Source organism: Terrapene carolina, unplaced genomic scaffold (genome assembly GCF_002925995.2).
Source record: "Terrapene carolina triunguis isolate 2854851 unplaced genomic scaffold, T_m_triunguis-2.0 Scaffold31, whole genome shotgun sequence".
NCBI classification, from domain to species: Eukaryota; Metazoa; Chordata; order Testudines; family Emydidae; genus Terrapene; species Terrapene triunguis.
Genome location: NW_020664382.1, coordinates 8,580,837 through 8,596,974, shown reverse-complemented (window position 1 = coordinate 8,596,974; position 16,138 = coordinate 8,580,837). Strand labels below are relative to the sequence as shown.

The window sequence follows — 16,138 nt, the reverse complement described above, 5'->3', positions numbered from 1 at the left end:
AGTGTATGAATCTTTTCAATAGTATGTTCTACATAGAACTTTACAGTAATTAGGAAGCTTAAATAGTGTAGAACACAGCTGTCTACTTACAAAGCAGTTCTTCATGCAAAGAACTCATACCAGTACTAGGAGATCTGCACTTGCTCTTCATTAATTTCCGGGTGGAATTTAAGATGGCATTTTTAATCAATAAAAGCTGTAAATGGTTTGGGCCCAGTACCATGTGTGATACTACAGCAAATGCCTCCCTGCCAGAATCCCACCCACACCCTGTGTGACAGGGTTATCTCACAAACACCAGGCTAAATCATAGTGTTCCATATGGAAGGCAGCTTTTACAGGTTCTTTGGAGGGCGAATTATGCCCCGCCTGTTCTAAGCCAGCCAGAGGCAGAGTATCTGGCAGCAAGCCACAGAAGGGAGTATGGCCAGCACAAGCTCTGCTGCAGCTCTGAAATATCTCTAGAAACTGCCAATGAAGGCAATATCTCATACTTATCAGAATTGTTGAAGACACTGGGCTGCAGAAATGTATTCTTCTTTGTATTAATACTTAAACAGTACCCACCCACCCCCATAGCTCGTGTCTAAACTCGGGTGGGCCAAGCAACAGGATAAACCTTTGTTTAGGAAACCAGTAATGATATAAATCCACAAAGACAGTAGAATCTATTAAACTACTTCAAAGGTCTGGAAAGAAAAAATACGGTATTGAAATTGAGAGTCTAAAAACCGAACAGACCAATTAATGAAAGAAAAATGGAGATCAACTCAGTTCTACTGTTCAAGACTCATTCAATTCTCTGGTAAAATCTCTTCATTGACCATCATAAACAAAAAGCTGTATTAACAACTTTGAGTTGTCAAATAAACAAACTGCAGCCAGAGAATACAACTCACAGTCAGTTAGGGAATATGAATACAGATGATGAAATCATGTGCGTTCAGCTCTTTTTGAAATACTCAACTTCTTCAGACAGTATAGGAAGGTCTGGTATGATCTGGAAGTCTTCTACTTCCCCTCTAGCACATTCAAAAATTGCCAATCCTGCTTGACCAATTCTCTTTCTTGTAGCTTGAGTGAAACCTCAGGATATCAGTACAGTGACCTGAAGTCTTCCTCTTCAGTACAGTACCTTCTTAGCCATAACAAATCTTTTCCTGAGTACCAAAACGTGCTCACTGCAACTTAATGGACAACTTAATGGATCGTTGTCTGGACAGCAGGAAAGTGAGCCTGGGGCTCCGTTAAATGTCCCTACTGCATTTGGGTTATGAAGGTGGGAAAAGTGAACAGACTAACCCGAGCAGCATCAAGGGGAGAACTGGAAATGGCTGAACCTGGTGGGGGCACTGACCCACCATATGGACTGGGGGAAGGGAGAGGTATTTATACCCTATGTATTCTGGAAGGAATTCACACTCTTTCTCCTCAGTCATTGATCTGCACCACTCACCCTCCCTCTCATGTGAGCAGAGCACGACCTGGTTCCAAGACCGGCTGTGGGCTTGTGCTAGTTCACTTTTTTTCTTTTTGGGGCTAGAAAAGAATTCCCCCCTCCCCCCATCACTAGATTGGCAAATTTGGGGTGGGTTTTTGACTTTCTAGAGAGCAGGTCAAGGACCTGGTGAAGTAGGTAAAGAGATTAGGTCAAGATGTCACAATTTCATAGGCAGTAGGTGTGGCAGGTAGACAGTGCAGATGCTTATTATTATTCACAGATATGTTAAGTGAATAAAGTTGTGGCTTAATTAAACCACATCCACTGCCTCTTGTCTTTCTTCCAGAGACAATGTGAACATTAGCAATACTGTACCTATTTTCAAATATATCTACTCTCTGAGCCAGATAACCAGAGGAGGAATCCTATTTAATCAGTAACACACATGTCTATAGTCTTCATTTGGCTGGTTATTAGATCCCTTTCTTACCACAATGAAAAAAAAAAAAGAAAGGCCATTCTGTAAACTATCAAACCTCTTATGGAGGATGCTGATAACGGGGGTAACTGCTATTTTAAAATCAAAGGAACCTAATTTCCTTCCATCATAAGAGTCAACATTTTTCCTCTTTTGATCAAGGTATAAAATCAGCCACTTTACATACCTAAATTCACTCTGGTCATTTTATCTGGTATTTTCAAAGTAGATTAAGAGAGTTAGGTGCCCCACTCATTGCCTTTCAATGGGAGTTGGAAGCCTAATTTCATTAAAACTAGGGCTGCCAAGCGATTAAAAAAATTAAAATCATGATTAATTGCATTGTTAAACAATAACAGAATACCATTTATTTAAATATTTTTGGATGTTTTCTACATTTTCAAATATATTTGATTTCAATTACAACACAGAATACAAAGTATACAGTGCTCAAGTTATTTATTTTTATTACAAATATTTGCACTGTAAAAAAAGAAATTGTATATTTCAATTAATCTAATACAAGTACTGTAGTGCAATCTCTATCATGAAAGTTGAACGTAAAAATGTAGAATTATGTACAAAAAATAACTGCATTCAAAAATAAAACGATGTAAAACTTTTGAGCCTACAAGTCCACTCAGTCCTACTTCTTGTTCAGCCAATCGCTAAGACAAACAAGTTTGTTTACATTTACGGGAGATAATGCTGCCCGCTTCTTGTTTACAATGTCACCTGAAAGTGAGAACAGGTGTTCGCATGGCACCATTGTACCTGGTGTTGCAAGATATTTATGTGCCAGATCTGCTAAAGATTCATATGTCCTTCTTGCTTCAACCACCATTCGAGTACATGGGTTCTGCTTGATAACAATCCAAAGCAGAGTGGACCAATGCATGTTCATTTTCATCATCTGAGTCAGATGCCACCAGCAGAAGGTTGATTTTCTTTTTTGGTGGTTCGGGTTCTGTAGTTTCCGCATCCTAGTGTTGCTCTTTTGAGACTTCTGAAAGCATGCTCCACACCTCATCCCTCTCAGGTTTTGGATGGCACTTCAGATTCTTAAACCTTGGGTCGAGTGCTGTAGCTATTTTTAGAAATCCGACATTGGTACCTTCTTTGCATTTAGTCAAATCTGCTGTGAAAGTGTTCTTAAAATGAACAGGCACTGGGTCATCATCCAAGACGTATAACATGAAATATATGGCAGAATGCGGATAAAACAGAACAGGAGACATACAATTCTCCCCCAAGGAGTTGAGTCACAAATTTAATACATTATTTTTTTTAAAATGAGCATCATCAGCATGGAAGCATGTCCCCTGATATGGTGGCCAAAACATGAAGGGACATACGAAGGTTTAGCATATCTGGCACATAAATACCTTGCAACGCCAGCTACAAAAGTGCCTTGTGAATGCCTGTTCTCACTTTTAGGTGACATTGTAAATAAGAAGCAGGCAGCAGTATCTCCCGTAAATGTAAACAAACTTGTTTGTCTTAGCGATTGGCTGAACAAGAAGTAGGACTGAGTGGACTTGTAAAGTTTTACATGGTTTTGTTTTTGAGTATAGTTACGTAACAAAAGACAAAACAAAACTACATTTGTAAGTTACACTTTCACGATAAAGAAATTGCACTAGAGTACTTATATGAGGTGGATTGAAAAATACTATTTCTTTTGTTTATAATTTTTACGGTGGAAATATTTGTAATAAAAAATAATATAAAGTGAGCACTGTGCACTTTGTATTGTGTGTTGTAATAGAAATCAATATATCTGAAAATGTAGAAAGACACCCAAAAATATTTAATAAATTTCAATTGGTATTCTATTGTTTAACACTGCAACTAATCACGAGTAATTTTTTAATCTCAATTAATTTTTTGGGCGTTAATCGCGTGAGTTAACTGCGATTAATCGACAGCCCTAATTAAAACCCTTTGAAAACCTCAGCTTTTATTCCCAGTGCCTCCTATGCCTCTGAACAATACCCAGCAAATCTAGAAAAAAAAAATGGTGGCAAATTAATCAAAGCCACTAGCACAGATACAGTGCAAACTGAAACCAAAACTAACTTTGCTCTGCAAGCTATGCATATGTTGCTGGAGAGTCTCTGATTTTTAAATTGATCACCTTTGGATTGTTTGGCATAAAGTTAAAATAAATCTATACATCTCAAACAATTTAATTAAGTAATATATCTAGGACGGAAAGAAGTTAATTTGATTCAGACCTTCCATATCATAGTCTGCAGAAATCTCAGCATCTTCACAAAGCAAAGTGGAGCTGGTTGATGAAGGCAATCCAACCATCTTCTCTAGATTCATCTCCTCTTCCAAACTTCTGATCCAGTCTGAGTTTTTCAAGTTAATGTTTATGATCCTTCCTAAAAGCTGAATTTCCACATGATAAAAAAAGACACACTCCAAGTACAAAAATTAACAACTAAGCACTAAAAATCAGGGATCTAAATAAAAAAAATACAGAAACACAAAAAGCACATTCTGCTATACAGAATATTATGAACAAGCCTCTACGTTTTTCAGGATTTCTGTGACAAAACAATAATTTTTGGGGCTTTTTATGAAAAGGCATGAACTTTTTCATTCTCATCTTCCTACTACACAGCAAGTGTGTTCCAAGAGTTTTGACCGATTTGTTTCTTTTTTGACATTTTGACATCTTCACTTGCTTTTTAACTATTAATTACAACTATTTAATACTTTTCTAATTAAAAATAAATGTAAAACTATTGTCTGAATTTAAAAAAAATTAAAGTATGACTTTTGCATTCTTCACTCTGACAAAAGCATTATTTTCCCTTTTTTTGTCATGACAGTCAGCCTTAATTTTGAGCTAAGCAAATCGTGATGATTCTGTAATATGGACTGATACAATGTTAGGATTCAATCCTCCAATCTGACCCATGAATTGAACTCCTACTCCCTGTGTGGCGCCTCAGTGACTTCAAAGTTATAAGAGTCTACCTGTGAAGATCAGATTACAAGATCAAAGTCTTATTAGGGATCTAGCCAATTCCAAACCTGAATAGAGGTTACTATGTACCACAGGTGAAATCCTCGTCCCAGTGAAACCAATGGCAAAATTCCCCAACAACTTTAATAGGGTCAGGATTGCTGAGAGCCATTGAACCAAACTGTGAACCCTGTATATAATGGAAACCACTTCAAGCCAGGGGGTGCTGCAGCACCCTCCGAACTCCTAGTTCCAGCACCTATGCACAGGAGTGCTAAATTTTGGATTAATAATATACTCTACCATAAAAATGAGAGCCTAGTCCACACTGTAGTCTCAGGACACTTACTTTTCTTTGATTATTTGCTTAAAAAACAAATGTATCAAACCAGTAAAAAAAAAAAAACCAAAAACCTCATTTTTTTTCATCCTTTGAACTATAAAAAAGTGAATTCATTTGCAGAAAAATAAATATTAATAGAAGTTAAGATATCAGATTTTAAGGCCAGAGGGATAATTATGATCATCTAGTCCAAAGGCGGGCATGAGGGCTGCATCGGGTTTCATAAATTGTATGGAGGGCCGGCTAGGGGAGGGGGTCGTGGCCCGGTCCCCCTCCTATCTGCCCCTCCCCTGGGACTCCTGCCCCATCCAACCCCCCGTGTTCCCTGACGGCCCCTCTGGGCCCCCCCCCCCATCCCCCCCTGTCCCCCCCCCCCCAAACCACCACCCTGGACTCCCCAACCCTCTATCCAACCCCCCCTGCTCCCTGCCCCCTTACTGCGTTGCCTGGAGCACCGGTGGCTGGTGCTGCTACGGCCGCGCCACCCGGCTGGAACCGGGCCACGCTGCCTCCACCGCCGCCGCCACCATACAGCACAGAGCACTGGGTCAGGCCGGGCTCTGCAGCTGCGCTGCCCCAGGAGCTCACAGCCCCGCCGCCCAGAGCATTACGCCAGCGGTGCAGCGAGCGAGCTGAGGCTGCAGGGGAGAGGAGACAGCAGGGGAGGAGCTGGGGGCTAGCCTCCCGGGCCAGGAGCTCGGGGGCCGGGCAGGACTGTCCCGTGGGCTGTAGTTTGCCCCACCCCTGATCTAGTCTGATCTCCTCCATAACACAAGCCAAAGAACCTCATCCATTTGGCCTGGGATCTACTTAGATATAGGCACTTTTACAACTGGTATAGCAGCTTAAATTACTAAACACGGGTGACAGTGACTTCAAATGAGTTCTGCCTGCTTCTGCTAGGACTAAATATGGCCCCATATTTACACGAAGGTTCCAGTTCAGCAAAGAACCTAAAGCCGGGCTTAAGTTCATATCTATTAAGCAAAGCATAAAGTATGTACTTGAATCCAATAGAAATAAATGAGATTGAAGTACATAAATGCTTGGCAGAAGTTGCACATTAACAAGTTGTTCTCCTGCTAATGCTGCTTATTTGCAAAATGCAGTTTACCATAGTTAAATTGCTGAGTGATAATGAAATAAAATTCAAAAGGAGAGAGTATATGTTACAAATCTGCATGCTGAGTGTTAATCTGCTAAGAAACATTTATCTAGAAAACCTGAAAACCACACAGTGCTTAAAGAATTACAATTTAGCAAACTACAGACAATTTCAGTAATTTGTACTTTACCTCAGTACCATTCAGGTCCAAAGCGCTCAAAGCGGAGCTTCCTTCCAAAAATGTTACCCACATTTTGTCTTCTACAAACCTTCAAAGTACATTGACAGATAATGTTGAAATGACAAAATATGATTGAACTACTTTGTTATCTATCATCTATTGACTATCTTATCTTATAAACCTTCGTAAATGAAGCAATAAAAAAAATCAAGGCAAAAATAAATTAAAATTTTCCATTTTAAAAATAAGCCTATTTATTTGGTTCATAGTTTCCATAATCTGTTATTACTTTAAACCAGAAGACAAAAGACAGTACAAATGAAAATCATACAGTACAATTTTTATTTCCCTCTTAGGAAACACTGCTGTGGCACATTATTAGATGTCTGCCTAAAGTACTCAAAGTCAAATCATATTATGGCATATGTCAAATCGTATTATCTGTCTGTATGAGTACAGTATATTAGATGCAATTTTCTTTGCTTTATTTTTATATATATAAAGTTTGGTTTTACTATCCACTCATCATCAAAGCCTTTTCCTTACATATATCTTGGGCTTTATGCCATATGAGAACAAATAAGACCCTATAAGAAAGAAAGGAGGGCATAAGGGCTTGAACCTGCAAGGTGTTTAATTCCTTCTACTCCTCCTACTGGATTAATGGAAGGGCTCTCAGCACCTTGCAGGATCTGACTACAGCGCTGGTCCTACAAGCTACTCCACGTGATTTCAATGGGGACTAGAGTTTTTGATCGGAACGCCCAGTAGAAAAGGGATCCTGGTGGCTCTGCTGACCAGACCATTGACTGTTGATGGCACTGCGCAGCAGGGCTGGCAGGCTCCCTCCTAGCCTTTGCGGCCAGCACACCCCTCGGCCTGCGCCGTTTCCCGCAGCCCCCATTGGCCTGGAGTGGCGAACCGCGGCCAGTGGGAGCTGCGATCGGCCGAACCTGTGGATGCGGCAGGTAAACAAACCGGCCCAGCCTGCCACGGGCTTTCCCTGAACAAGCAGCGGACCGGCTTTGAGAACCACTGCTCTAGAACCACTTAAATTTTTCTGGTATGTGAAAGTATGGGTGACAGGTGGGTAGCAACCCTTCCCAGCATTGAGATTAATAAAGTTGCAGCCTCCTGCTTAAAATCCATCCATGTCTGTCCTCGTTCACTGATGTATTCAGATAAATATAGACATGGTAAGGCTACAAAAGGAAATGACCATAAGACTAGGTTACGTAAGCCTCATGAATTTCCCTTTCAGCTGTCTCCATTGATAAAGCATTACTATTAAGCTGGACAGCTTCTCTGGCTACTGATAAATTAGTTGCCACCAAAGATGCATCTAGGTTGCCAACAGATAACTGAGCAGGGAACATGACAAATCCACCCTCCACCAGTGGGTAGTGGACAGAAACGAAAAGGAGAAAGCAAAACAGAAGACAAGAGAAGAGTCAGAAATAGGGACTCCTCTAGATCTTTTAAGTCTCACTTTCCTGTCAACAACCATGATTTTGGTTTCCTTCTTCACTTCAGGTTTGTGTCAAGATGCCACTTGAAGTCAAACTGACCTGTTTGAGGACTCATTATTTAACAAGATTAAAATTACAAACTGACTTTTTTCTACTCTGTATCTTCTATTTCCCTTTATATTCAGTTTCGTAAGAATTGATGTTTTTATCATCTGCCACCTGTGCCAGAGACTACAGATGGACTTAGTTGCTCATCAGTTTTCACCACATTTGTCCCCAGTGTCAAATTATTGACTTTTGCTAGATCCTATTTTAAAATTGTATCTTTTCAACCCTTTGAACACTGAAGATGAATGGAATTGTTCTTAGCATAATGCAATAAAGTCACCACAAATCTCTATTCCTTCTTCCATGCCACTCAGCAAAAGCTCTTTTCTCCTTTCTTAGGTCCTTCTATGCACACCAATGTCCCCATCTATTTCCCCTTGGCTGCTAGGAAGTTTTCTTGCACAGAGCCTATCTAGGCGCATATTTAAATTCCGCTCCCAAGTCATGATATGGCCCACCCTCCACTGGCCAGATACCAAATTAGTTTCCATGGGAAATAGTTTCCAAAATGTTAATATTTTGAAATTAAGTTTAAGGGAGGGGTAAAAAATAGAACCCACTACCAATTTTTTGCTTTACAATTTTTTTCATCTCTTCTGGATGGAGAATGGAATACGGCACTTTATAAAAAAACAAACAAAAAAACCCACTAAATATTGATTGCTCTCATCATTGGCCACAATTTAAACAGATAGAATTGAGAAAATGTCTAAATTCAAACAATGAAGTAAATAAGAACACAAATGCATCCTAAGAAAGTCAGTTCAGAAAGTTGATAAGAAAGTTGATAAATAATAATAAAGAGTATTGGTTAAATGGTAAACAGAAGTGTTCTAACCTTATAAGTATAACTTCACCATAGGCTGCAAACTTCTGAAGAAGTTCATCAATCAAGTTATCATCAAAATAGTTTTCTTCTGGTGAAGAGCTTTTGATGGAGACCATTACAGTACCATCAGGTGGTCCCTGCACAGCAATCACCTCCTTATAAATTTTCTGTCTCTCTTCTGCCTCAACTTCAAATATATCTATGTCAATCAATGCAACAACAGGCCTTAAAGAAATATACATACATATATATGAAAAGTTAGAAAACATCAGAGTGCCTGAGGAACACAATAATAAAGCAAAAGCATTATATTTTAGATGGTTAAAGAGTAATACAGAAAGTAAAGTTTAAACCTATGATCAGATGTTTTCAGCTCTGCTCTTCCATAGTGCAACAAAGTACCAGGATTCCATGTGTAAAGGATATTACTTTCATCCTGAAAACTAGCATTCAGAAGATCCAGGTCTTCAGCTATAATAAGCATAAAAGAAAACAAAAAACAAGAGTGACCGCACAGACAGGCTAAAAAAAAAAAAAAAAATCTAGATATTAAACCAAACTGAAAACAGGATGGGGAAAATTGGAGGCTCTTTTACTTTACACAAATGCCAGTAACTGATATTGAGCTCTGGCTACTGCCATGCAACATTACACACAAAAAACAAAGGCGGGCATGTAAAGAAGAGCGAGGGCTATACATACTTTCTTGTTGAAATGATCTAACAAAATGAACAATTACTTTTTTCTGGTGTGAATTCAGTAGTAATCCTGAAACATTTTAGGAATTATGAATACTGCTGGAAAGCTTGTATAAGTAATTTAAATTCATATTGAATTAAACTTATGTAAACTCTCAAACCTGATCGGTCAAATGGCCATTTTCTTCTTCTCCAAAGAATCCGATCTGTCCATGCTGGCGTGCGACATTTTTCACTGGTGTCATAGTCATCAGAAAACAAGTCATATTTGTATGTAGGTGCAAAAGTTATCTTTCCCTCTAAAAATCCCCTAAAGATCTGCATAAACAAAGACATTTTGAGTTATACTAAAAGACAAAAAATGGGAAATCATTGTGGAAAACTTCCTGAAACTAATCAAAATTCTGTCTTCTTTCAACAGTAGGAAAAAAATGAGCCCAACCGTGTCTCTCAGAAGAATGTGAATCCATCTTCATATTCTAACTTTTGAATGCATCCTGCATCAGCCATCGTCTAAGAATTTGTCTATATGGCACAGCAAAGCATACCAGAGGGGTGCGATTCGTAAAGCCACTAATGTGCTGCGCTCTAACTGCCCATGTAGACTCTGCTGGCACTGTCTAAAAAGGTATGTAGTTTGCATTAATGTAGTCCTGTATGAAATAGAACTACCTCAGCGTGAACTAGGTACCTTTTAGAGCAGGGGTCTCAAACATGCGGCCTGCGGAGTTCTTTCGTGCAGCCCGCCAAGCTCCCCACACCCCCCCGCGGCGCCGCGAGCCCCGCACCACTCCCTGAAGCGGCTGAAACTATGTCCATGCAGCTCCGGGCGGGGGGAAAACAGTAGAGGGGAACAGCGGCCAATGGGAGCTTTGGGGGAGGTACCTGGAGGAGCAAGAGCAGCACATGGTGCTCCCCCCCCCCCCAGGACTCCCGCTCTGCTCTGCTCCAGGAAGCAGCTGAGTGGGGCCAGGGCAGGCAGGCAGGGAGCGAGCCTGCCCTGGCCACGGTGTGCGGTGCTGCCACCCCGGAGCCGCTCTAGGTAAGCAGTGCTGGGCCAGAGCCCGCCCCCCGCACCCCCCTGTCCAGAGCCCCCTGCCACATCCTCCCACACCCCAACTCCCTGCCCTGAGCCCCCTGCCACACTCTGCACCCCAACCCCCTGCCGCACCCCTCACCCCTCCTGCACCCCACACCCCAATTCCCTGCCCTGAGCCCCCTGCCGTACCCTGCACACCTCCTGCACCTCAACTCCCTGCCCTGAGCCCCCTGCTACACCCAGCACCCCAACCCCCTGCTGCACCCCTCACCCCAACTCCCTGCCCTGAGCCCCCTGCCACACCCAGCACCCCAACCCCCTGCTGCACCCCTCCTGTACCCCACACCCCAATTCCCTGCCCTGAGCCCCCTGCCGTACCCTGCATGCCTCCTGCACCTCAACTCTCTGCCCTGAGCCCCCATCACACCCCGCACCCCTCCTGTATCCCCTGGGGGCAGGGCCGGGGGCAGCAAGGGGTGGGTGTCAGTGATGTGGCCCTCGGGCCAATGCACTAGTCCTCATGTGGCCCTCATGGTCATTTGAGTTTGAGACCCCTGTTTTAGAGTGTGCCAGCAGGGTCTATATGGGACAATTAGAACACAACATGCTAGCACATTCTACAAATCACATCCTTGTGTTGCACTTTGCCGGTGCTGTGTGAACAAATACTAGGACTAGACACTGATCTACATAGATTGGTCTATCCCACTATAGCAACATCTATATTTCTAAGCAGAAATGTTTACATCAGAGGTGCTTGCCTGGACAGAAGATGCATCCCATCAATGTCTCCCAACAAGTTACTAAAAACAAAAATGTCTTAAAAATGTCTAAAGGGAAGAGACATGGAAGAGCAGAAGTACAATAAGTGCAAAAGAAGATAATACTGTTGTATTATTGATCAAAGCACAAAAATATGAGAAATTCTGAGAATTCTGCGAAATCTGTCAAGAGTGCCTATAGAATTTAGGAGCATAGGTCCTACTAAACATCACTAAATCTCTTAGGCACTTTTGAAATTCTCCCCAATAACAAGTAAGACCAATTAGTCTGCTTCCCTAAAAGGCAGAGAAGCTTTCTCACTGGTGAAATGTATGCTACATAAGCAAGAACTCAGAGTCAACTGCTACTTTGAACTTGGTTTTGCGTTTGGCAATCTCAATAAAATTAAAGGAACCCTGAGATATGAATCTAACTTTGATCCCCTAGCCAAAGGCTGACCTCATAAATACAGCATTTGCCTGCTTTTCTTGTTTTGAAGGGACACAATCAACTTGAAATCTAGTTAATTTAAAAAAACAAAACAAAACCTAATTTAAATAGTTTCTGCTACTTTGCACACCTCTGAATTTCCCTGAGGATTTTTGTTTTTATAATATTCCTTTATAAAATGTTTCTCTCTCCACTGTTGCTGTGTGAAAGACCTACACAAATAAGGGAAAGCTAACTCCGGTAAAGGAGAAACTACCTATAAATAAAGTGTTGCCAAGCTCACAAAATAAACTAAAAAAATAGAAAAAATATTTGTCTAATGTTTCAACTATAGTATGCATTGATACTTTAACAATTGGGATAAAACACTTTCACACAGGAGTATGATTTTTACATTGCCAGTGTCCATTTGACTATGACATGCTAAAAAAAGTTGATGTCAGAAGCCTTGCTACAATAAACCCCCAAAAATCTTTTTGTTCCTAAATAAAGCCATGCTTTGATTTGAAGCTGCTATCAGTGTCTATTTGCTCGTTACTAAGTAGGTGATAGCAAATATATTCATTCTATTAACATAATTTGAATGCGACAAGTGGTGTTACCAAAAAAAAGATTTTACTATTCTCTCTTTTAAAAATCCAGTGCTGTGACAACTGCATTTGATAACCTTTACTGTTTTCTCTTTAATATGCTCCAAACACTATTCACTGGATGACAATGAAGTTTCTCTTTTATAAGGGACATCAAAAATCTCATTCTCAAAGCTAGTCATTGTAGTTGCACTACTAACAATTTCTTCAGAGCAACTGATACAAACATCCTACTGATTGTTTTTCCACTCCACCCTATTCCAGACTGGTGACTGGACAAAAGTGACAAGTTAACAATGCAATGCAGAAACAATCTTGCACAAGTACCCCCCCATGAAGTGGCTTTAGTAAGAGTTACAGTATGAAAAATAAAGGTCTCTAAATGCAACATTTTCTAAAGAGTTACCTGTCCAGCATTTTTCTGGTTGACAAGTTGATCTCCTGCAATAAGGGAATCCCAATTCTGCTGGCGAATTAACTCCTTCACGTCCTCATTAGGAAGATCTATACGATAATTAAAATCGCCGCACCAAAATATATAGTCATGGGAAAAGAGGAGCCTTCCCTGAAAAATAAATACACGTTGAAATTAAAAACAACCGTGTGACAGAAATCTACATCTAGATGCGTGAGTAATACTTTATGAGCCTTTTCAATCTTAAAAATCAATGTAATTTCTATCTGCATATGTGTTTTCTGGTGGGGTGGGTGAAATACACATTTGTGGATACTGATCATCTGGATGGTGCCATATGATAACCAGACACACAGTCTCATGTGCAGAACATTAATGAAAGAAAAAAATATTTCATGAGATGACAGTCTCATATTTATGCGTTAGCTGAACTGGATTTTAACAGATTTGATCATTCTGCTCTGGTTTCAAAAGGTTCTATAATGAGAAACCTGAACTCTGCCTCACAAAAGGGTTTTTAAGAAGAACAAAGAGCCACTTCCCTGGGATCATTTGGCATACTAAGATGATACGCTGCGAGAAAGGCAGCTTTGCTGTTCAGGGTAGATTGTAGACTTTTCAGCGATGAAAGATCTTTAGGTGTCAAACAATATTTTGTAACAAAGCCAGGGGCCTATCTAGCAAATAATTAACTAGGTGAGTCTCTTTTGTACCTCTCTTTTTGGAGTTTGATTTTTCCCCACTCTCTTTATATAATTTGCCAATCTAGTCTGCTTTCAATTTAAGACAACCCGATTCAGGTCTTGGAAATTGTCAGTGGAGACAATACATGTTTGAGCATCTTGTAGAGAAAATGAAACATGACCATCTCATATGGCTGAAATAGGAGAAAGCTGAAGGGGAAGGAACCCTCTCTTCAAACAATGCCACAGAAAACTAGCGAAGGTTAATTTAGGCATGATACTAATACTAAGTAGTAGGCAGAGTTATAAAACTAAACTATAATTAGTGATCACTGCTTGGATTTTTTTTTTTTTTTTTTTACAGCTTAGAATTCAACAAAACATTTTTCAATTTGTTCAAATTTCCAAATATTTACTTTATGTTTAAAATTTCTGTAGGATGTATGGCAGAGTACACCATGCTAAAGTTTTAGGAGTAATGCTCTTGGATTGTTAGCAGATTATCTTTGTTAGACTCATTTTAAAAATTAAAGTATCACACACTCTCAGCAGCTGCCCTAATGGCCTTAAGGATTTAATTTTTCTTTTATTATGGAATCCGAACAGCATTGTTGCTTACCATTGGGAAACTGAGTTTTCGGGCTATTTCTATGTAGTCTTCGTTTCTCTCTTTGACTTGTGATTGCCCTGCAGCAAAGTGACTACAGACAAAGCAAAGACTGGACGTATGAAACAACATTCGAATTGCTACTGCACCTTTATTGCCAGTAGCTCCTCCCATACCAGTCTTTACAGTATCAACAGCAACATCCCTAAAAAATAATGTAAATGTTTACTATTAAACCTTAAATCAATGACAAAATTTAGCAGCCATTAGTGACATTCAAACAGAGCTCTAACGGTCACTGAATGAAACTGGAGAAGTACAAAATAATGACAGGGTGTTGGATGTTTACATCATTTCATCATCAGTAATATGATCATCACATTGCAATACAGTGTTTTAAAGACATCAACTGGTTTTGAGCAGATAAGGCATGGATATATGGATGCGTTCCAAGTCTTACAGGCAAGGTACAAGATTTCCAAATTTAAGATTACAGCATTTAAGCAACTACTTTTAACAGGAAATGCAACAGCTTTTCTTAAGTGCTGGTGTCAAGCCATACACACACTTCGCAAACCACTTGTGTTGGGTTTTATTTTGCAGCATAAAGCAGTCTGGCAAGCATACCAATTTTAGTATAGTTGTCTGCTCACTGACCTGATAAAAGGAGCATGCTGGGGTCTGATGAATACAAAGAGACAGACGCCCACCAACTGCTCAGAAGCCAGCAGCACATATTTGTTATCTCTTGAGATGGTCTTCTGCAGTTCAGCAGCCCACAGCTTCTGATTGGTTGTGCTACCAGTGTGATAAAAAAGCAGTTAAAAAAAAAAAAAGAAGACACCTACATATCTACAGTGTGTTGCATTTAAAGGATATTGTATAAAACAATGAAGTAGGCAAAAGAGAGATTGTCAATGGTCTTGAAGGGCAGGACAAGAAATGTAACTTGATGTGGGAAATAATGAAGGGATTTGAAGACTGATTAGACATGGTTACAGTGGTGAACAAAGTGGATGACATTTGCAGCTACATTTTGTACAGAATGAGGGGGAGGCAAAGTGCAAGTCCAGTAAGCCAAAGGAGGCTGCAGTTGTCAGCATGAGAAATAAGCCGGGCCTGAACAAGGGCTTTCATAGTGGGAATGGAGTGGAATCAACAGATTTTACAGAGGGGAAAAAAAATAAGCAAGGTCTAGTGCCTGCCTCCACAGTGGGGGCCAGTCTTATTAATTTGGGGAAGGGATAACAGCAGTCAGCATCACAATACGAAAATTCAACATTCACATGTTCATTCAGATTTCTCCAGTCTGAAGTATTAGAAGCCCCCCCCCCTTTTACCCCTTCCCCTTTTTTATGATAAAATTATCAAAATAAAATCCCCTTTCCCCAGGCAATACTGAGGGATCTCTTTTATTACTCCGAATTTGATGAGAGAAGCAACATCTTCTCCATCTCTTTGAAAGGGATCCCTGAAAAAGGAACGGAGAAAGGAGGTAGCTTGATGTGGAACTGAATCATGTAGTCTCTTCGCTGGTCTCGCCGCAGGAAGAGTCTGAAACATGAAACTGTTTGGGAGGAGCTTTCGGACAGCCTTTTTAATGAGATGGAAACTGTATAAGTGGAAGCTGCCTTTGGGTATATGAAGGAAGTAAATCTTTCACTAAAACAGCTAGGAGAAGCCCAAGGATTGGGCAGTTGATTTAGTCTCACTAAAGTTCCTCTTTAGCAGGAAGACCACTGAGATGTTAGAATCACAACTTTTGAAGGGCAGGTCTGTTCTGAACTTCTTGGGAGAGGCCAGAGACTCTAGGGTCACAGTGTAACAGTGATTGTCACTGATCAGTCTTGTACAGTAACTCCTTGCTTAACATTGTAGTTATGTTCCTGAAAAATGTGACTTTAAGCAAAACAATATTAAGCGAATTCAATTTCCCCATAAGAATTAATGTAAATGGGGG

General features: G+C 40.3%; 1 protein-coding gene across 1 annotated transcript in view; it reads right to left on the bottom strand.

Annotated features, from left to right (window-relative positions):
- LOC113406601 (synaptojanin-1-like) overlaps positions 1 to 16,138 on the bottom strand; it is a 119,068-nt gene that overhangs the window by 38,947 nt on the left and 63,983 nt on the right. Inside the window, exons 16-23 of the mRNA XM_026652217.1 lie at positions 14,836 to 14,976; positions 14,191 to 14,383; positions 12,880 to 13,038; positions 9,794 to 9,950; positions 9,288 to 9,405; positions 8,944 to 9,159; positions 6,538 to 6,616; positions 4,157 to 4,316 (exon numbers count right to left, since the gene is read on the bottom strand). Of these exons, the coding sequence (XP_026508002.1) occupies positions 4,157 to 4,316; positions 6,538 to 6,616; positions 8,944 to 9,159; positions 9,288 to 9,405; positions 9,794 to 9,950; positions 12,880 to 13,038; positions 14,191 to 14,383; positions 14,836 to 14,976 (1,223 nt within the window). The remainder of the gene's footprint in view (positions 1 to 4,156; positions 4,317 to 6,537; positions 6,617 to 8,943; positions 9,160 to 9,287; positions 9,406 to 9,793; positions 9,951 to 12,879; positions 13,039 to 14,190; positions 14,384 to 14,835; positions 14,977 to 16,138) is intronic.